This window comes from Oncorhynchus tshawytscha, linkage group LG12, assembly GCF_018296145.1.
Source record: "Oncorhynchus tshawytscha isolate Ot180627B linkage group LG12, Otsh_v2.0, whole genome shotgun sequence".
NCBI lineage: Eukaryota > Metazoa > Chordata > Actinopteri > Salmoniformes > Salmonidae > Oncorhynchus > Oncorhynchus tshawytscha.
Window position 1 is genome coordinate 53,298,875 of NC_056440.1, and position 24,032 is coordinate 53,322,906.

Here is a 24,032-nt window from a genome sequence, read left to right on the forward strand (position 1 = left end):
CAGACATGCGTTAGAGTTCTGGCTTTGCACTGTATGGTTTTTGGCTGACAGTCGTTCTGAACTTGAACACCAATCCCGACAAGAAGTTGTCCCCATACCTCCCGCTAATTGGGTAACTTTGCATATTTTTTGTTGTCTGATCATTGTCACTGTAAATTAAGATGACCAAGTGTATTTTTGAAAGACAAGACGTTCAGGATTATAAAAAATACCACTTTGATGTCATACAAGCAAGCCACATGCACTTCACATATCCGAATCATAAAACGCATATACATTGTCAGCTTTTAAGATCACTATGTTTGATGTACAGTTACAAGATTACATGTCGTCATACCCTGGGTTGTTTTGATCAGAATGAACCTATGTTTATTGTTAAAAAACTTTCACTCATCACTCCTTTCTATGCGCTCCAAAATTACGGTCTGTTTCTCTGAATTGCCTTGTCAAAGCCAAACACTGTAAGATCCTATTTTATAACTTAGCTAGTCAGGTAAGCAATAGAACAGGCTTTCAAATCATGCCAACATGACCTAGATTGCGATTTTTAATGGACCATTTTGGGATTGCGTAAACAGTAGTAATTGTGTAATGGCGGGATGCAGGGTTGTGTTCCAAACCAAACAACTGTAAGTGTGCTTCCTCTAGTTATTCCAACAACAAAAAAAGTACCTTAGGGAGTGAAAGTTATTTATAATAAGGGTTACATGGAGAAAATTGGACCTCTGAAATTAAAATGGATGGCCCTCCCTTCAGCAAAATATATTTTGCCTAAACCCTCCCTGAATGCTTGAGAAAAAAAACAATGACCCTCCAATATACCCAAAAACAATATTAAAATATAAAGTGGATAGTAGAGAACATCCTTAGCGTTCCCCCCTCACTTCTTGGACAGACCAGATCCTTAGATATGCTATTTTAGAAACTGCATTTCATTCAAATACATAATCATAACATTTAAAACTATATAAATATAAAAAATAAGATTTTAATTTTAAAACATAAGTTAGAAAGACAAATAGAAACAAATTGGAGTATATAATTACAAAAAACATATATAATTATTACCCTATTGCCAACAAAAAACACAAATAAAACTAAACTGCACAAATCCTATTTCACACAAATACACAAACACACTTATAAAGAAGAGAACCTGATTAGTACATGATTGCGCTTCAAACAAGAAACACACAAACTAAATTTCACAACTAATTGCATTAGTACTGTACAAAGTTAGAGGTACGCTATTTGATAGATTCCCCCTCTCCTCCTACCTCGGACTTCTAGTAGGTTGACCTCAGGTCTCCCACTAGCCCTACCCCTGCCCCTCTCCCCATCTCGTACTTCTGAGTGGGAGACCTTCCCAGGCAGTAGCCTGCCTAGCTCACAAACTAGAATCAGGGCGCCCACTCCGACAAGGTTAATTGACCCACAGTCCCACTCGGTGACATATCATTGACGTGAAGTGCAAATGAGCGATAGAAAATCGATCGCGCAAATGTCACCATTCCTAATTTATTTGTTTTTGTGCGGGTGCCCTGTGCCTCCCCCGGCAAGATGCCGCCCTGGGCATCTGCCCATGTCGCCTATACCTAAATCCTCCGCTGCCTGTAAGCATTACATGGAATGCTTACAGGAATTTTGATTGCACACAGGGCTGCGTGCAAGAAGGTTGTGGGATCACAGGTGTTGAAATGAATTATGCCTACTGAAATTTGCCTACTTTCAGCACCATCAGCTGTCCATTTCCAATTGATTGTGGCGTGACTGCTGCTTCAAGTTTCAGCACCACAAGTTACTCAAATCTGTCTCGCTGTTAGGTCAATAACTCTGATGAATGCACCATGGACAAGAAACATTGTTGTTATTAAAATAAATTATATACTGAACAAAAATATAAATGCAACATGCAAAAAGATTTCCCTCATATAAGGAAATCAGTCAAATCAAATAAATAAATTAGGCTCTAATCAATGGATTTCACAATACTGGGCAGGGGCGCAACCATGGAGGGCCTGGGAAGGCATAGGCCCAACAACTTGGGAGCCAGGCCCAGCCAATCAGACTTAGTTTTTCCCCACGAAAGGGCTTTATTACAGAGAGAAATACTCCTCATCTTCATCAGTCGTCAAGGTGGCTGGTCTCAGACGATCCAGGCAGTTGAAGTAACCGGATGTGGAGGTCCTGGGCTGGCATGGTTACATGTGGTTTGTGGTTGTGAGACTGGTTGGATGTAAATTCTCAAAAATTACGTTGGAAGCAGCTTATGGTAGAGAAATTAACATTAAATTATCTGGCTACAGCTCTGGTGGCCCTAACAGCGACAGACCTAACAATGTGACAGATTTGAGTAACCTACAATGTGGTGCTGAATCTTGAAGCAGCATTTGCGGCACAATCAATCAGAAATGGACAGCTGATGGTGCTGAAAGTTGCACTGTGACAAAACTACACATTTTAGAGTGGCCTTTTATTGTCCCCAGCACAAAGTGCACCTGTGTAATGAGCATGCTGTTTAATCAGCTTCTTGATATGCCACAACTGTCAGGTGGATGGTTTATCTTGGCAAAGGAAAAATGCTCACGAACAGGGATGTAAACAAATGTGTGCAGAAAATTTGAGATAAATAAAGCTTTTTGTGTGTATTGGACATTTCTGGGATCTTTTACTTCAGTTCATGAAACATGGGTCCAAGACTTTACATGTTGCATTTATATTTTTGTTTAGTATAGTAGTAGCAAGCTATCAAAGTTGACCTTCGGTCCTCTTCTCCTTCTCATCTACCTGCTCACCCTCTCAAACTGAACAGAACATAGGCTATAGGCTAGTCCGCATGCAAGATATAGATTTTTTTTAGACTAGTCCTTAATTAATCAACAACAAATATTTGCCTCTTCCTGAACTGCCACTGTAGGCCTACACAGCACAGTATTGGTTAGGCAGAATAAAAAAACATTTTCATCATCATGAGCAGAGCAGGCTGGGGCTCAGGGTTGGAATATCAATTGCAATGTGCAGTGGGGTAGTGCTCTTTTTTTTAGGTGAGGGAGTGCAACACATTTAAATTATGTCCTTATTTCTCAATCACAGTATACACCGACAGATGTAGCCTATTGAATATCATTGTAAAATAGGCAATGCATACAATGCATCCTCCAATTGAAACGTCTTCCTAAGCCCACACATACACCAAGTCTGACATACCTAATTTCAAAATAGGCCATCATCACTGTCAATCGTGAATTCTTCATGTGCTACGGGGCAAATGTCCAAACTGCATACCAATAATTTGATCTCAATCAGTTTCATGGGAATAGACATTTAGATCTTCCTGGATTACTGTTTCATGGGCAAATTAAAGGAGATGTTGTTAAACTATTAGCCTTTCTTGTCAGCCTATTTTCTTTTAATCAAAGCGTATATCCTGCTTAGTTGCACACACTGTTAAATGACTGAGGAGGTGTTGTTACAGTAGGCTAGCCTTTATGCTATTATATCCATTTCAGTTATGTAAAATATAAATTCATCATTGTGATGTTGCGAAATATTGATTCTGTTTTGATCTAACTTCACCAAACGAGCACAATTGTGATAATCTTCTATTTGTAATAATAAGTGACGAGTTGGACTAGGCAACAGATCATGATGAGGATTATTTTAAGTGATTTGAACGCCCTTCGATTCGTGGTGGTGTAAGGAGAGCACAGTAACCATGTGGTCACATCGTTCTGGGTTCCACTGCGCAAGAGGGATCCCGTGGAGTTTTATGAACATCAAGGCAGGCATGCAGTGAATTTGGATCCTAGATCTTGTTGGTGTGATGATAAGGTTCAATAGAGGTGGTACATTTCTGTAAGTTAAGCAATCAGAGAGTAGGGCGAGTTCAAATGTGTCATAGGCCAACATGAGCCCCAAGTCGATAAAACTGTTTTGAGGACAATCATTTTAGCGACCCCTGGTAGAGTTCTCTCTGTGGCTGTTCTTGTTATGTCGGATTTGACTTGCTCAACCGACAGGCCTCTGCACACACAACTACAGTTATTCATCATTCATCATTCACATCACCGCCAAAGAGAGAGAAGACAAGGAAGAAACCACTATTTACCTATAGGCTGCTATAGCCTACATATTTATTCAGTTTTCATGGAATTTTTATGGTAATTAAATATCATTTATTGTGAATTTTTCAGAATTCATTTTCAACATATTTTTACCAGTATTCTCAAATACCCATTCTGGAAATGTTGATCCATCCCTTATAGTTGAAGACTATTCTTTGGGTCATAAGTGCATTAAAATTGCTCAGGAACTGTGCACATTTTGGAGAGATGTGTGGCAACTTGGAGACACCAGTTAGTCCTCTCACTCAAACCTTTGTAATTTTCTTGTCTTATGCTACACCTACCCTACATTTTCCAGGAATAGTCATATGTATCCAGAGTATTGTCAGATGTCCTTATCAACAAATGTGGCGAGAAGTACAGTAAATATAAAACACACATAAAATCAAGTGTTTTAAGTTTAGATTCAGTCTTGTCAGGTGAACTGTTGTGTTTTCACCTTTTGGTCTAATTTCTGCATTATCTCCAAACTTTTCCCTTTCATTTGCTACCATGGTTATGCATATGTTTTTCAAAATTTTCTGTAAGAAACATTAAAATGTAGCCCTATCCATATAGGTCTATTCCCATTAGTGTAAATGGTTAAAGTCAACTTCTTTTTATAGATATTGCCTCACTCTACACAGCTGGAAGCAGATGCTCAAAAACTAGCAAGAAAGTTGACTGTACAATGGTAATACAATTTACTAGAATGCAGCAGCCACTACTCTTAAACCTTTGGATGCCGTCTACCATAGTGCCCTTTGCTTTATCACAAATGATTAGTTATGAATAACTGCATCCTGTATCAAAAGGTTAGCTGGTCCTCATTAAAGTCCCGTAGATCAATTCACTACTCCCTTTTTGTTTACAAAGCTCTACTAAACAAGCTTCCGACTTACCTAACTTTGTTGTTGAAATATAAAAACATTACCAAACCCGTTCTGTTGAATTTCTTAAATGAGAATTGCATTGTTTTGATTCAATTTAAAACGGATTGTGGTCAAGTAAAAAAAAATGTAACCTGTATTATTATTGGTATGTTTTAATTTTTTACATTTTTTAAAATTTGATGTCCATAGGGCATCATTGAAAATGAGACCCTTATCTCAATGGGCTCTCCTGATTAAATAAAAGTTTAATGAAAAAAGAAAAGAATAACTTGTTATGCTGTAGAACTTATTCATAATTCTTTAAAAAATATAGGATATCACTTAAATCAAAAGCATTAGACTTGTACAGTAAATGCATATGAAACCTATTGTAGCATTCTGTTGAAAAAAATACAAATTTACACATTCATTACAAGTGTAACAATATTGTAGATTTTGAATCCCAGATACTCATAGTTGCCCTTTGACATTAAATATGACATCCTTTCTGTTCTAATAACTGATTCTGTCTTGCAATAGCCTTTGCGACCATAACATTTAAATAATCATGCACAGTGTTGTAAGGCTACATCTACCTCCTGTTTGATTTGTTTGTATTCAGTCAAAGATTGGATCAGAATCACTCAAAGCTGTGTAGCAAAGTGATTCCCCAATGCATACTCCTGTGTACACACACTCGGCACACATACTGTACCATGACGGTGCTGTCTGTATATTATGTAGCATTTTTTTCTCATAACACGGACGTGTAGAGATTATTTTTCCTTGTGAGGCTATTAAAATGGAGAGAGAGAGAGATTGTGTGATAAAGTGCCAACGTGTATGTTTCCTGTCTATTCATTCCCTTAATGAAGCTCTTGAGGTGACATGATCGTAGTGTTGTGGAAAGAAATGTCTTCCACAACTGATCCAGTGCCCACCCTAGGGCAAATTAGTTACAACTTTTCAAATTTATGTTGCCTGGATTAATGACAGAGAGAAAATATTTAATGACTGTAGCTCCAAAGGGAAAGGAGATATTATTTTTCAAAGTTTGGTGGGGGACAAAATGTATAATTTGCTGGAAAGTGTAATGGGCCGAGTTTATAGGTTCTTATGGGAAACTTGTTGCTCATGAGGTAGCCTCTGTTCCGGTTTTCAGGGGAAATGGAAAGAGAGCCTGTGATGTGACTTCTGCTTTTGGATGTTCACAAGGAGATACTCCATCTTAACTCCTCCTCCACATTTACTGGATTGGTTAAACAGTGCAGAAGAGAACCTCCCCTGACAGTTATTTTCTTTCTCATCAAGACCAGCATATAGGGGATCTAGTTGCAGGTGTTTCTTTTACACCTGCTACATTAGATTACTCATGAAGAGATGCATATATATACAACATGTCATGACTGTAGCTCAAATGGGACAGGAGATACAAGTGGGACAGCCCCATACACCATCACAGCAGAGCTGGGTGTAGCTAGCATAAACACTGTGTAGTTCCTACAGAAACTTTTGCAGATTATTTTTTAAATGCTATTTTCTATTTTTGAGAATTATTTGGTGATAACAGGCCTATACATATATTGACAATCCAGTAGTACACATCTATTGTAACCAGTTGTGATTTTAGAACGTAAATCTTGGTGGGAATATATATACAGTATATCCATGCCAGCAAAGCCACTACTCAACACAACAATATTGAATTGCACTATAACGGTGACATACAGTGCCCAGAAATGGTTAAGTCCTACATAAAGCTGTCCCAAAAGCAGAGCTTTCTTTTCAGCATCATGGAGTGAATCCTTACCACCGCTACACCTGGATATCATTGGAGCCTTGTCTGCCAGAGAAACAGTTAATTCAGGCTTATTTACTGCCTTTTTAAAATACATACAGTACCAGTCAAAAGTTTCGACACCTACTCATTCAAGAGTTTCTTTATTTTTAGAATTTTCTATGATGAGGGCTGGGTCCAGGATATTCCTGGCAGGGACCCAAGACCTCTCCTCCAGTCAACCAGGTACTGGAATCCTCTGGCTTGAGGTTGAACACCCAGGAGGCACCTCGCTGTGTATGCCAAATGGCCATCGATGAGACAGGGAGAGGGAAGGGCCTGGAAACAGGAGAAAAGGGCTGTGAGACAGGAGTTTAATTCTAGATACATGGAAAGTGGGATGTACGTATACGGAGGATGCGGGGCAGCAGAAGGCGAACAGCAAAGGGGCTAAGGACCTTAGAGATGGGGAAAGGGCTGATTAATCGGGGGAGTTTGCAGGACTCCACCTGGAGGGGCAGATCCCGAGTGGAAAGCCATACCCTCTGCCCAAGACGGTAGTGGGACCTCTTCCTCTTGCTCTGGGAAGAGCGGGGTCTGATATCGCAGGAAAAGGCGAGAGACCAGTAGCAGAACAGGGAAGAGTGTTGTGGGCATATTCCACCCACACAAGTTGCTGGATCCAGGTGGTGGGATTGGTGGAGACGAGGCAACGTAGAGTCGTCTCCAGGTCCTGATTAGCTCGCTCCGACTGGCCGTTAGACTGGGGTTGAAAACCAGAGGACATGCTAGCCGACAACCCAGTGAGGATGCAGGACGCCTTCCAAAACCGGAATGAGAACTGAGGACCATGATCGGAGACAATGTCGACTGGAAGTCCATGGATCCGGAAGACATGCTGCACCATAAATTAGGCCGTCTTCTTAGTTGAGGGCAACTTAGAAAGGGGGATAAAATGGGCAGCTTTGGAAAACCTATCCACCACCATAAGGATGGTGGTGTTGCTATCTGACGGAGGGAGACCCGTGATGAAGTCCAAGGATATATGACGAGGGGCAGTGAGAAACAGGGAGTGGTTAAAGGAGGCCAGCCAGAGCTTGCCGCGGAGTCTTGTTCTGAGCACACAGTGCAGGGGGTAATGAACGCGGAAACGTCAGGAACCATGGTGGGCCACGAAGTGTTGTTGGACGAAATCCAAGGTCTGACGGGAGCCAGGATGACAAGTGAGCCTCGAGGAATGTGCCCATTTCAGGACCAGAGCATGGGCAGAGTCCGAGACAAACATCCGGTTAGCCCCCCCAGGGTCCGGCTGGAAACAATGCACCTTGCAGACCAGACTATCTATTCCCCAGATGATATCAGCCGCTAGGGAGGATGATCTTGGGGTCCGATGGTGTAACCCCGGACGAAACGACGGTAGAAGTTAGCAAACCCCAAGAAAACCCCAACTGCACTCTGGATGTGGGTTGAGGCCAATCCACCACCTCTCTCACCTTGTCAGGGTCCATCTGATTATTCCCTGCAGCGATGACGTATGCTAGGAAGGAGATCATGACATCAGTGATATTCAGGTCAGAGCACTAGAAAGTGGACTGAATTCCTGACTGAAAGTCTGAGATTTTTCAGTTTTAAGTTTCTAGTTATTTTGAAGTCATGCTGGATTGACAGCATGGCCTATGTATTCAACCTTTTCTGGCCCATGGTGTTGCATGTGAATGTTTATCCTTTTAAGCTTGGAAAAGAGACCATTAAACACAGACTTGGACCAAACTCCCACTCCACTGAATAGCAGGCTAGTGATTGCTTTGCAATGCTTGCAGTTAGCCACTGATTCCTTCCAAACCACTCACTGTTGAATTTGAGATTACTAACTTGTTTTGTCATGCTTAAATCCAATGACCAAACAGCACCAATAGGTTTTATCTATCATTTCTCTTGATATGACGAGGATTGAAAAGGATTTTCCAGTAGATTGTTGACTTGATTCATGATGATAACTGTTTCTCTTGCTTGCTATCTAAGATTTTGAAAGTATGATGTTGACAGTCCAATAAAAGCTACGGTAGATCAAAGCTACGGTAGATATAACGTGATTTAACATCATTTAATCTTTGGCCAATGACCTTGAGTCTTCTTGGATGGGCATTTCTAATGTAAATCTTTGGCAGCACCCAAGGGGCTTGAATTTTCAAACTCTCCCTGTAGATATTACCTCAACTGTTATTTACTGCTGCTCTTTAATTATTTGTTATTCTTATCGCTTACTTTTTTAATGCATTTTCTTAACTGCATTGTTGGTTATTATTAAGGGCTTGTAAGTAAGCATTTCACTGTAAGGTCTACCTGTTGTATTCGGCGCATGTGACAAATACAATTTGATTTGATTATGTGGTGATGTAGTGACCCCGTGAGTGACAGAACACAGAGCCAATCACGGCATAACTAGATAACATTACCAACTCCAACGCTCCATATTTTCTCCATATTTTCCACTGAGCTAGAATGAAATAGCTGCATTTTGAAGCTGCCTTACTCAAGAAAGACATTTTATTAATTTTTTTACATTGTTTGCAAAACTGATTTGTGACACGTATTAATGCCAAAATAACATGCAACCTAACAATATATTTTTTTAGCTTAAAAGGTGGGGTTCAAAACAGGCTCTGCCCCACCTGCCCTGAATTGTAACAATCAGGAGTCAGTTAGGATTGCCTTAAGTGCACATGTTATAGAATTACATAGGATCTTTGTGAAAAATAATGTTGATGGCATCAGATATACTGTGTGTTTCCCCCAGACATTGACGAGTGTGCGGAGGGCCTGATCCAGTGCCACAATCACTCCCGCTGTGTCAACCTGCCGGGCTGGTACCACTGTGAGTGCAGGAACGGTTTCCATGACAATGGCTCCTACCTGATCCACGGGAGCTCCTGCATCGGTTAGTATGCAGCCCCTATATTCCACTTCTGTTGGTCGTCTCCATCGCTACTGCTCCTGTCCATCTTAGTCTTCTGTAGTGCTGTTGGTAAAGCTGTAAGTCACTTTGGATAAAAGCTCATTGTCACATATTACAGGGGAGGGGGCTGATAACATGGCTATGCAGCTTTATTTCTGCTGCATGTTGCAGCATTTTGTTGTGTAGTCTGAATAAATTAATGAATGGAATTTGATTTGCACAGCAGTCATAAAGAAATAGTAGACACGGAGTAACAATCAATGACAGTACAACATACTGTACAATATTCATGCCTGTAGAAATCAATGTAAAATACTGTTTAGTGCATTGCAGCAGCTGACATTAGTGAATCACAATCTCTGTTACAATGAGAAGAGCATGATTTCTCCCTATACCTCAGGATGTAGCGATGCATCGATCATGGAGAGATACAATGGTCAGGAATACACAGGAGAACATTACTCCCTCTAAAATGTACTATGGAATGCTGTTAATTAGTACAGAATATCTCTTTAGTTTATATTAGAATAACAATTTTTCCTGAGAGGGGAACTTTGTTTCTTACTGTTTGAGATGTATGCGTCATATAGATAGTCACCCATATAGATACAGTAGGGAGTATGGTATACTCTATGATAGGCAGAGTAAATATTCCAATGTCCATTCTCTATTTTTGAAATTAATAGCAGAGAACAGTGACTGTTGAGTCATATTATATTCTCTGTATAATGTACTGTACCCATTGCCCATGTGGAGGTAGCATGCTCAAACATTTAAAAAATATATATATATATAAACATGTTTCCTGATCAAAATCAAATCGCTATATGATCCTTGGTATGACCTTAAAACAATTCCACCAGATTGTCTAAGCCCCCCCCTCCCAGGCTTAGACTATCTAGTGCCAAAATAATGGGTTAAATACATAATATAACATGTTTCCTGATCTTTCTTGAATCGCTCAGATATATTTTTTGGGACTATCTGTTATTCAGTGCATTTGTATGGGCTAATAGCAGTAATTCCCCCCCCCAAAAAAAATTGGCAAATACATGATTTATTTTTTTGATACTTCAAGGGGTCTTAAAATTCTATCAAATAGCAAAATTATCCTTGGTATGACCTTTTTAAAACAATTGTAACTGTCACGCCCTGACCTTAGTTATCTTTGTTTTCTTTATTATTTTGGTTAGGTCAGGGTGTGACGAGGGTGGTTTGTGTAGTTTCTTTATTGTCTAGGGTTTTTTGTAGGTCTAAGGGTTGTTGTATATCTAGTTGTTTATATGTCTATGGTTGCCTTAGATTGGTTCCCAATCAGAGGCAGCTGTTTATCGTTGTCTCTGATCTGGGACCATATTTAGGTAGCTGTATTCCTTGGGTTATTGTCTATGTGTAGTTGCCCGTCAGTACTTGTGTCTCATAGCTTCATGTTCGTTTTGTTGTTTTTTATCAAAATAAGTATGTATTCTTATCACGCTACGCATTGGTCTCCTCGTTATGATGAACGTGACAGTAACGATGTATGCTGAGAGTCGGGAAGCAAGTTCAGGGAGTGAATACTTTTAATAAATAAATTAAACAAACACGTAATACAAACAGCACACCAACATGGAACATGAACAGAAACATTAATGAATGGGGAAGAAACCATAGGGAGTGCCATATATAGGGCAGGTAATCAAGGAGGTGATGGAGTCCAGGTGAATGTCATTATGCGCCTGACACTGGTGACAGGTGTGTGCCCTAACAAGCAGCCTGGTGGCCTAGAGGCAGGAGAGGGAGCACATGTGACAACAATAGCTTCTTAGAACTCCCCCACCCTCGGCTTAGACATGGTTTAGACTCTGATGGGTTAAATCCTGTAATATTCATGTGTATGCATACAATACAGTCATGTATATCATTGCACCGACTGTTTATCAAGCTATGATAGAACTGCATTCTGATTTTGTTACATTACAAAATAGCCCTTGTTGATTTAAAACTTGAACATAATGCTGGTAAAACTAAAAATGTTCTTTAATTCATAGAAAAATATCTGATGGGCTACATTCACTCAATGGATGGTTCTCTCATTGAGCAGGTTCAAGCTGATAATATCTGGGCTTTCAAATTGATAAAGATCTAACATATAAAAACATACTGATGAGCTACTTAAAAAGCTAAGATTTAAAGTGGGTTTATTTTTTAGAAATAGATCTTGTCTCTCCATGAACAGCAGGATAGAGATTGTATAGTCAACTTTCCTGCCAGTTCTTGACTATGGTGACGCCATTTACCAGAATGCAGCAGCCTCTACGCTTCAACCTTTGGATGTCGTCTACCATAGTGTCTTCACTTTGTTACAGGTGACAGTTTTAATACTCATCACTGCACCCTGTATCGGAAGGTCGGCTGGACCTCACTAAAGTCCAGAAGATCACTTCATTACTCCCTTCTTGTTTACGAAGCTCTGCTCCACAAGCTTCCAACCACCATACACCTCACTTCCCTGTTGAAATATCAAAATATGAGATTTCAAACCCGTTCGCAGGGTTGGTTAACTCTTGAGTCACGCTTGTCTCCACAAAGTTTGGTAAATACCCCTTTAGTTTTAATGCACCACAGTTATGGAATACCTTACAAAACAAATTACACCTGGGTTCCCACGTACTGATAGGGCAGTTTACAACTCTGTTGTTAAATGAGTTATTATATGGGTTTCCCTGAAAATTAATAGTTCAAACAAATTTAAGTGAATAAATAAATCATATGCGCCTTTTATCCAATGTGACTTACAGTGTGTGCATATATAGATGGCCACCACAACGAGACTTGAACTTACAATCCTGATGTTGCAAGCTCCATGCTCTACCAGCTAAACCACAACGTACCACATAATAAAGTCCTCAGCTGGGTCTGCCGAACTCTGCATATATGGATCTGCTTACGGTACACCACTTCTCTTATCACCTCTCTTCTCCCAGAGTGAGTGTATAACATTTCCTCCTAGGTCAGGATGCTTCCTAAATGGCACCCTATTCTCAAAAGTAGTGTATTATATAGGGAATAGGGTGCTATTTAGGACGCACCTACAGTACTGGTACATTTGTTTGTGGGCGTGCTTGTGGTTTAATTATACACTGGGAGCCTGGCCAAGCTGAATCTAAATAGACATGTATTAACCATATGCTTCAGGGAGGGGTGGTTTTAATAAACAGATTGTGCATGAAGATTATGATAATACGGAGAAAATTCTCTCCACTGTGTATGCGTGTCTGTGTGCCTCTCTAACTCTCTCTCTCTCTCTCTCTCCTCCCCCCTCTTTCTCTATTCACTCTCTCTATCAATTGCACTGATGTCCATGACCTTTCCGTATGGACTTCACAAATGAAGTACAATTGAAATTGACCAATACACAAATGCAGTGCTGGCTGATGCGCCCTAATTACGAACAATATTGTCTTATGTGTGTATGTGTCGGTTAGGCTACAGTATTTTCCCCTTAGGTACAAATAGATCAAATACACAATGTACCCCACCCATCTCTTTAAGGGTTGATTGGGAGCGTTCTGTACTAAAAACAGCAGTCAAGCACCCAAGCTAACTTGCTAACTACTTCCAGACATCTAAGTAAGAGAGTACAGCTCACTGAACTTCGAAATTGGAGTACATAGACACAGTAAATTTACGAACACGAGATATACTAACTGGATAACGGTCGTTCAACATAGCTAGCTAGCAACAAATGACATCTGCATCCAATTACATGGCATGCCTCCCAGCAGCTACCCAGCTAGCAATAGGAATCGGCCCAGAAGTGGCCCTCTTCCTGGGGGGCCCGGAACTGATTGAATCAGCCTGGAATCAAAATGAATGTCTACCCAGAATCGGCCCAAGTACATCAGGCCATTTCCATTGACCAGAATTCAGCCGACTTTGCCAGCATCTTACCAGAATCCCCCCAGAAAAAGCCAGAAGCAAATTTAAATAAATGTACACAAAATTACCCAATTTTGTCATTTTAAATATGACGATTATACATTTTATACATACAAATTATACCCATCCACAAATAAACATTTTGTGTCGGAAGAAACACCATACACCTGGTGACCGTGTCAGCATGCATGCGCCTAGCCCGCCACAGGAATCGCTACAGCGCAATAGGACAAGGACTTCCCGGCCGGCCGGCCAACCCCTCCCCTAACTCAGACAAGCTGGGCCAATTGCACGTCGCCTCATGGGTCTCCCGGTCGCGGCTGGCACAGGTCTCGTACCAGCGTCTGTAGAAATGCAATTTGCACTGCAATGCAGTGTCTTAGACCAAAGTTTGTAATGCTTATCAATTGCCTTGCACAAAGTATCAAAATATTAAAATATAAAAATACTACACAATTTCATTTAAATGTTAATTTTATTTTTGGATCACAGAAACAATGAGAAAAATATGGAAAAAAAATATAAATAATGAAATTATATAAATCAGCCTGTGTAATCATCTGCCAGAGAGTAGCCCCAATTGGCCCGAGCCCCAAGTAATACATTTGGGCCAGATAACTCTCACCGGAATTGGCCGAGGCCCAAGTGATACATTTGGGCCAGATAACTCACACCACAACTCAATCCCTTCATCCCACTCATAAGTAATACTGACGAAGGCGGCCCAAACTCAGGCCACATGACGTCGGCCGAGTGTGACTCTCAGCCGAGTGCCCCGACTCTCAGACAGAATCGTCCCAGATCAACTGTGCTAGCTGGGTAGCTAGCTAACGTGAGGCTCCGTGTTTTTAAGTTGCGAAATAAAGAGCTACATAAAGAGATATGCTAGCCTATTAGCCAGTTTATGACTGACTTGATCATTGCCCTTGCTAGTTTGAGTTTAGTGAAATTCCCAGCGTTTGAAACTGAAACAGTGCTTCCAGAATCAGTGGAGGATGTACTAATGTTAGGCCAGCTGTGATTTACAACTTCATAGCAATATTTTTTGGTATACCAAGAAATGTATTGGTGCATTTTATTAATTATGCATTGAACTGCATCTATCTATTCTGCCAACAATGCCTTAGTGTACGTCATGGATTTTTTTGTTTTTTTGTCAAATAGAACCTAGTTTTAAAACCTCTTATGAAGTTTGTTTTGTAGCATAACTGTGAATTTGATATCTTTGATATTACGATTGTCTATTTCATAAATTCAAAGTATTTAAAATGTTGTCTGTTCCACTTTATTGTGTTAGTAATGTTGAACAACAAACCATTTACAGGTTGTGAGACCTTAAAAGTCAGGCTACTTTTACATTTTTTTTGTAGCCATTGAACATTTGCCCAATGTGAGTTATTACAGGTAATGTTCATTTATTTTTGTCCTGATATGCATCTGCCTGCATGTTTACATGATTTACATTTTGAGTAATTACTGGACCACAAGGTTCCAGCATTGTTACTTTGCATGCAAACAGTTATGAATCTAGGAATTCTAGTTACTGAGGACAATTTACATAATCAACTGCTTTTAACTGTAAAGGGAGCTCTTGCCACACATCATAGAAGAACGTCTTTACTGTTGTTGATCTTAAAGAATATATTTCAGAAGACCAAACAGCTGTTTGTCTAGGTTTATGCTGTTAAATTCAGAACAAACTACATTGTCTGTCACGCGGGACTAGGTGTGTGTGCAGGAATCAGACACAGAGAGAGAGTAACGGAGTAAAGTGCTTTACTATTCCACAACAAACTGATAAGCCCAACACAATACAGGGCGCAGGACACTATACCAGACAACCCAAAACCACAGGGTGTCCAGTATAGAAAATAAAATACACCACGACCTAATATCTACACACGTAATAAAAGACAATCCCGCACAAAACAAGGGTGGGTCCAACTACTACATATAGGGAAGCTAATTAAACCAAAATACACACAGGTGAAACTAATAAGACAAAACTAACAGACAAACGAAAAAGGGATCGGTAGCGGCTAGTAGGACGGTGACGACGACCGCCGAGCACCGCCCGAACTGGCAGGGGAGCCAACTTCGGGGGAAGACGTGACAGTACCCCTCCCCTGACGTGCGGCTCCCGCAGTGCGCCGCCACCGGCCTCGAGGACGATCCGGAGGACGAGGCGCCTGGCAATCCGGGTGGAGGCGGTGGAAATGTCTCAGGAGAGAAGGGTCCAAAATGTCCCCCACCGGAACCCAGCATCTCTCCTCCGGACCGTACCCCTCCCAGTCCACGAGGTACTGTAGGCCCCTCACCCGGTGTCTCGAATCCAGAATCCCACGGACTGTGTACGCCGGGGACCCCTCAATGTCCAGAGGGGGCGTTGGGACCTCAGGCACCTCACCTTCTTGCAGGGGACCAGCCACCACCGGCCTGAGGAGAGACACATGAAACGAGGGGTTAATACGGTAATACCTAGGAAGTTGTAACCTGTAACATACCTTGTTTATTCTCCTCAGGACTTTGAACGGCCCCACACACTGCGTCCCCAGCTTCCGACAGGGCAGGCGGAGGGGCAGGTTTCGGGTCGAGAGCCAGACCCTGTCCCCCGGTGAAAACACAGGGGCCTCGCTGCGGTGCTGGTCAGCGCTCCTCTTCTGCCGTTCTCCCGCTAACCTTAGCGAGTCCTGGACGGCTTTCCAGGTGTCCTTGGAGCGCTGTACCCATTCCTCAACCGCAGGAGCCTCGGTCTGGCTCTGATGCCATGGGGCCAGGACCGGCTGGTAATCTAACACACACTCAAAAGGGGACAAGTTAGTTGAGGACAGGAGCCTTGCTCTGAGCGCACACTGAGCAGGAGGAGACATAAAATCTCACGTCCTTAGCCAGCGTGGGCCACCAGTATCTCCCTCTAAGACTCCGCACTGTCCTCTCGATGCCAGGATGACCCGAGGAGGGAAGAGTATGAGCCCAACGGATCAACTTATCCCGGACCCCCCTCGGCACGTACTGAGCCCCCGCTGGACAGTTAGGGGGGGCCGGCTCTAACTGTGAGGCCCTCTCTATCTCCGCGTCCACCTCCCATACTACCGGTGCCACGAGACATGAAGGTGGAATGATGGGAGTTGGCTCAACGGACCGCTCCTCTGTATCATAGAGGCGGGACAGCGCGTCAGCTTTGGTGTTTTGGGAGTCTGGCCGGTATGAGATGGTAAACCGAAACCTGGTGAAAAACATGGCCCATCTAGCTTGATGTGGATTTAGTCTCCTCGCTGCCCGGATATACTCAAGATTACGATGGTCAGTCCAGATGAGAAAAGGGTGTTTCATCCCCTCAAGCCAATGTCTCCACTCCTTCAGAGCCTTGACTACAGCTAACAACTCCCGGTCCCCCACGTCATAGTTTCGCTCCGCCGGACCGAGCTTCCTGGTGAACAGCTCCTTCAAACAAATGAAAGCTCTGCCCACCTCTGCTGACCAATGCAAGCGCACCGGTCCTCCCTTCAGCAGTGAGGTGATGGGAGCAGCCACCTGACCAAAACCCTGGATAATCCTCCGGTAGTAATTGGCAAACCCTAAAAACCGCTGCACTTCTTTCACCGTGGTCGGAGTCGGCCAATTACGCACGGCTGTAACGCGGCCATCCTCTATCATCACCCCGGAGGTGGAAATACGATAACCCAGGAAGGAAATGGTCTGTTTGAAAAACTCACATTTCTCCGCCTTGCAATACAGGTCATGCTCCAGCAGTCGCCCAAGTACCTTATGCACCAGAGATACATGCGCCGCGCGTGTGGCAGAATAGATCAAGATGTCATCGATGTACACTACCACTCCCTGCCCGGGCAGGTCTCGGCCACTCACCTCCTCCCCGGATACGTACCAGATTATACGCACTCCTCAGGTCCAGTTTTGTGAAGAAGCGCGCCCCGTGAAATGATTCCACCGCCGTAGCGATGAGAGGTAGTGGGTAACTAAACTCCACTGTGATGGAATTTAGACCTCTATAATCAATGCACGGACGCAGACCTCCATCCTTCTTGGAGGGCCGAATGTACCCCTGTCCCAGCGATTCAGCAACATATGTTTCCGTCGCTACTGTCTCCCCCTGGGACAATGGATACACGTGACTCATAGAAAGTGCAGCGTTCTCCAGAAGGTTTATCGCGCAGTCCTCTCGACGATGGGGTGGTAATTGGGTCGCCCTCTTTTTACTGAAGGCGATAGCCAAATCGGCATATTCAGAGGGAATGTGCACGGTGGAAACCTGGTCTGGACTCTCCACCGTAGTCGCACCAACGGCAACTCCTATACACCTGCCTGAACACTCCTCTGACCACCCCTTAAGAGCCCCCTGTTGCCAGGAAATCACTGGGTTGTGCTGAGCTAGCCAGGGAATGCCCAACACCACTGGAAACGCAGGTGAATCTATAAGGAACAGACTAATCTGCTCCTTATGACCCCCCTGCGTTACCATGTCCAGCGGCACCGTAGCCTCCCTAACTACTCCTGACCCTAATGGTCGGCTATCTAAGGAGTGCACGGGGAAAGGTAGGTCTAACGACTCCAGGGGAATCCCCAGCCTTAACGCGAGCCCACGATCCATGAACTTCCCAGCTGCGCCTGAATCGACTAGCACCTTATGCTGTAGAGAGGGAAGAAACCCAGGGAAAGAAGTTAACACATACATATGACCGACAGGAAGCTCTGGGTGAGTCTGGTGCTTACTCACCTGGGGTGATCGAGTAGTGCTCCGCCTGCCTACCCGACTCCCAGATGAATTCCTCCAGCACAGGTCGGCCGTGTGCCCTCGCCGACCACAACTAGTGCAGGAGGACACTCGTCCTCCGGTCCCCCTCGAAGCCGCCCCTCCTAACTCCATAGGGATAGGGGCAGGAGGGCTGGGAAGTGGAAACGGCAGGACCTGATCCGAACGCCTGCATGCAGCCAGCAGGTTGTCGAGACGGATAGCCATGTCAATGAGTTCATCCAGTGTGAGGGTGGTGTCCCGACATGCTAGCTCCCTGCGGACGTCCTCCCTGAGACTGCATCGGAAATGATCTATCAGGGCCCTGTCGTTCCACCCTGCTCTTGCGGCCAAGGTCCTGAACTCCACGGCAAAGCTGCGCGCTCCTCGTCTCCTGACGCAGGTGGAACAGCCATTCACCCGCCGCACGACCCTCTGGTGGATGGTCAAACACAGTTCGGAATCGGCGGGTGAACTCGGGGTAATGATCCCTCGCCGAGTCGGGACCATTCCACACTGCGTTGGCCCACTCGAGAGCTCGCCCAGTCAAACAGGAGACGAGAGCGCTCACACTCTCCTCTCCGGAGGGAGCAGGACGCACGGTAGCCAGGTGCAGTTCCAGTTGTAGAAGGAAACCCTGGCACCCCACCGACGTTCCATCATACTCCCGTGGGAGCGTCAGCAGAAGAGCCCCGGAGCCAGATGCGGAAGCAGGAACAGGAGGTGCTGGAGGAGGGGGTGCTGGAGATGAGGTGGGAAGGCCACTCCTCTCCCATCGATCCATCCTCTCCATCATTTGGTCCATGGCCGAACCAATCCTATGGAGAACGCTGGTATGATGGAGGACCCTTTCCTCCATCGATGGGAGAGGAGATTCGGCTGCTCCTGCTGATTCCATGTTTGGGTGCGGGATTCTGTCACGCGGGACTAGGTGTGTGTGACATTGTCACGATTTAACTGACGTTCGTTGTATGCTGCTGATGAATGTGTATTAGTGGAGGTCCACTAGAGCAGTGTTGAATCAGAAACATATCTTTTCAGGATATACCATTATTTTCATTGCCCCAATGTGAGAATGTTTGCACTGTGTTCATGTATATGGCTTAATACACAGGTTTGTGTTGTCTTAACCCTATCAGTCCCGAGACCCCAGCAAAAATTGGCATTTCATTTATCTGCATGTCCAGCCCTTATATTAGCCCCACAATGACGTGTTTTACCATTTTCTTTTCTGCATAACCAGGGCTACAAGAACACAATTGTAATGTCAAAAATGAACATCTTTGCCTTAATAGACATACCCAAAAGTAACTGCTTTTAATGAGCAGATATATGATAAGGACATTCGTGAACTTGGTGTCATTGGAAAGGAAACACCTGGGAGATGAGGAAATGGTCAGAACATAGATAGGAATTGGCACAATTCAGATCACATGAGCAAGCACACAAACTAACAGTTTTATTTTTATTTTGAAAGTCATCTTTCATGGACAAGCTATATGTCAATTATTGATGAATAGACCGGGAAACACATCAGATGGCTTCCACAAGAAGTCAAACACTTCAGGGAAAAATGGGATTGATAAAACACAACAGGTAGAACTTTACAGATGTTCTAGTAAGGGTGCGGTCAAGGGACATCTCCAAGTGTCCCCTCAACCTTTCCAAAGTGTGCTAAGTATGTACGTTAGGTAATTCCACTGCTATTACACATTGAATATGCCTAAAAGATATTGATGACTATACAAACACATTTTCTACAATATCGACCTCTCTCAAACAGTGGGGTGGTATCGGGGGACATCCAAGTATCCTTCCAATCTCCAAAGTGTCCAAATGAGGTAATTCCACTACTATTACACATTGAATAAGCCTAAAAGTTATTGGTCACTATAAAACTGAATTTCTACAATATCATCCTCTCTCAAACATTGTGGTGGTGTCAGGGGACATCCAATAGACATCCACATGAACCTGGGTGGTACTGGCTCCACATAATCTTGAATGACTGAATGGGGATACCTAGTCAGTTGTACAAGTGAATGCCTTCAACTAAAATATTTTGTCTGCATTTAACCCAACCCCTCTGAATTAGAGAGGAGCGGGGGACTGCCTTAATCAACATCCACATCTTCAGCGGCCAGGGAACAGTGGGTTAACTGCCTTGCTCAGGGGCAGAATGGCAGATTTTTACCTTGTCAGCTTGGGGATTCGATCCAGCAACCTTTTGGTTACTGGCCCAAAGCTCTAACCACAATGCTACCTGTCACCATCTGTCCTCAGATTCACCTCCCTCTGTTGTGCTGGTTCCAGTGTTGGTTTCAGTGCTCCTACCTCTGTTCCTCACTCTTCTCTGTTGAGGCCTAGGTGTCCTCCCTGACCCCGCACCTCTAGGTGAACCGGCTGAGAGGGGAGTTGAGCCAGGGCCTGCAGTGGGGGTAGTGGTAGAGGAGTGGAGCCTTTGTGGAGTAGTAGAGCTTGAACCATCAGTAGAGACAGACATTGACATCCTACAAGTTACATGGTATAAAGGAGACGGACCAACTTGTTTTCCTCTGGGTTAGAGTGCTGGTAGTCCCACCAACCATACTACCAGGTGTGAAACAGGGAAGAGACTCAGGGGGTGTGCTATTTTGGTATAGAGCAGACCTAACCCACTCTATTAAATTAGTCTAAACATGAACATTTTACATCTGGCTAGAAATGAAAAAGTAAATTATCTCAACAGTGGAAAATGTCCTCATATATCCCCCCAATAGAATCCCCATATTTTAACGATGACAGCTTCTCCATCCTAGAGGGGGAGATCAACAATTTCCATGCTCAGAGACATGTACTAGTCTTTGGTGACCTAAATGCTAAAACTGGACAAGAACCTGACACCTTCAGTACACTGGGACAAACACCTACCTGGAGGTGACAGCATTCCCTCCCCATATGCCCCCCTAGACACAACTTTGACAACTTAACCAACAAAACAAGTCACAACTGCAGCTCTGTCAGATGCTGGGTATGTACAGTGCCTTGCGAAAGTATTCGGCCCCCTTGAACTTTGCGACCTTTTGCCACATTTCAGGCTTCAAACATAAAGATATAAAACTGTATTTTTTTGTGAAGAATCAACAAGTGGGACACAATCATGAAGTGGAACGACATTTATTGGATATTTCAAACTTTTTTAACAATGATGACTAATGATGATAAATACAATCCACCTGTGTGTAATCAAGTCTCCGTATAAATGCACCTGCACTGTGATAGTCTCAGAGGTCCGTCAAGGGGGCCGAATACTTTTGCAAGGCACTGTATATTGTCAATGGTAGACTTTGAGGGGACTCCTATGGTAGGTACACCTATAGCTCATCGCTTGGCAGTAGTACTGTAGACTACTATATCACAGACCCAGAGTCTCTTAGGGCATTCACAGTCAGTCCACTGACACCCCTATGAGATCTCAGCAAAATCACAATCTACTTGAACAGAGCTATGCTCAATCATGAGGCATCAAAGCCAAAGGTACTGAATAATATTAAGAAATGCTATAGATGGAAAGAAAGTAGTGTGGAAATCTAAAAAAAACTATTAGGCAACAACAAATTCAATCCCTTCTAGACAATTTTCTGGACAAAATGTTTACTGTAATAGTGAAGGTGTAAACTTAGCAGTAGAAAACCTAAGTATATTTTACCTCTCAGCTTCCCTATCATACCCTACCCTATCAAATATACAAATTTCAAGCAGACAACCTTTGAAAAATAACAAATTGCAAATGGTTTGATGAAGAATGCAAAAACCTAAGAAAGAAATTGAGAAACCTATCCAACCAAAAACATATAGACCCAGAAAACCTGAGCCTATGCCTTCACTATGGTAAATCACTAAGACAATACAGAAATACACTGCGGAAAAAGAAGGAACAGCACGGCAGAAATCAGCTCAATGTAATTGAAGAATCCATAGAATCTAGCCACTTCTGGGAAAATTGGAAACTAAACAAACACCAACACATAGAGTTATCTATCCAAAATGAAGATGTATGGATGAACCACTTCTCCAATATTTTTACCTCTACAACAAAGGACAGCAAAAACATCTACATGATCAAATACAAATCTTAGAATCAACTATTAAAGACTACCAGAACCCACTGGATTCTCCAATTACATTTGGGCTCCCGAGTGGCACAGCGATCTAAGGCACTGCATCTCAGTGCTAGAGGTGTCACTACAGACCCTGATTTGATTCCAGGCTGTATCACAACCGGCCGTAATTCGGAGTCCCATAGGGCAGCGCACAATTGGCCCAGCATTGTCCGGGTTAGGGTTTGGCTGGGTTAGGCCGTCATTGTAAATAAGAATTTGTTCTTAATAACTGACTTGCCTAGTTAAATAAAGGTTAAATAACATTATTAAAAATAAATACATTGAATTAACTACAGGACAAAATACAAACCCTCCTAAATGAAATTATCAAACATACAGACCACAAATTCCAATTGGCTATACTTAAACTCTTCAACATCATCCTCAGCTCTGGCATCTTCCCAAATAATTGGAACCAAGGACTGATCACCCCAATCCGCAAGTGGAGACAAACTTGACCCCAATAACTACGGTGGGATTTGCTTCAACAGCAACCTTGGGAAAATCCTCTGAATTATGATTAACAGCATACTCGTACATTTCCTTAGTGAAAACAAAGTACTGAGAAAATGTAAATTTGGTTTTTTACCAAACTACCGTATGACAGACCACGTATTCACCCTGCACACCCTAACTGACAAGCAAACAAAGGCAAAGTCTTCTCATGCTTTGTTGATTTCAAAAAGGTTTTAGACTCAATTTGGCATGAGGGCCTGCTAAACAAATTGATGGAAAGTGATGTTGGGGGGGATACATACAACATTATAAAATCCATTTACACTAACTACAAGTGTGCGGTTAACATTGGCAAAAAACACACATTTCTTTACATTGGACCAGGGGGTGAGACATGGATGCAGCTTAAGTGTATGACCATATTAGAGACACATATTTCCATCAGATTACACAGACCCACAAAAAATTCAACATATATATCAACTAATTGGAGAGGGCACTAGAACAGTCTTCAGCACCTGGCCTCACCGTGCTAGAATCTGAAGTCAAATGTTTTTTTTTGTTTTGTTTTTTTACCTTTAAATAACTAGGCAAGTCAGTTAAGAACAAATTCTTATTTACAATGATGGCCTAGTAACAGTGGGTTAACTGCCTTGCAGAACGACAGATATTTACCTTGTCAGCTCGGGAATCAATCTAGCAACCTTTTGGTTTCTGTCCCAAAGCTCTAACCACTAGGCTTTTTGCCGTTTGCTGATGATCTGTTGCTTCTGTCCCGAACCAAGGAGGGTGTACAGTACCTAGATCTTCTGCACAGATTATGTCAGACCTGGGCCCTGACAGAATCTCAGTAAGACAAAAATAATGGTGTCCCAAAAAAGGTCCAGTTGCCAGGACCTTTCCATCTAGACACCGTTGCCCTAGAGCAAACCAAAAAATATACATACCTTGGCCTAAACATCAGCGCCACAGGTAACTTCCACAAAGTTGTGAACGATCTGAGCGACAAGGTAAGAAGTGCCTTCTATGCCATCAAAAGGAACATACCAATTAGG

The 24,032-nt window shown here is 42.9% G+C and overlaps 1 protein-coding gene across 1 annotated transcript in view; it reads left to right on the plus strand.

Annotated features, from left to right (window-relative positions):
* Positions 1–24,032, plus strand: part of LOC112232151 (protein kinase C-binding protein NELL1-like) — a 439,953-nt gene that overhangs the window by 395,456 nt on the left and 20,465 nt on the right. Inside the window, exon 16 of the mRNA XM_042330745.1 lies at positions 9,550–9,690. Within this exon, the coding sequence (XP_042186679.1) occupies positions 9,550–9,690 (141 nt within the window). The remainder of the gene's footprint in view (positions 1–9,549; positions 9,691–24,032) is intronic.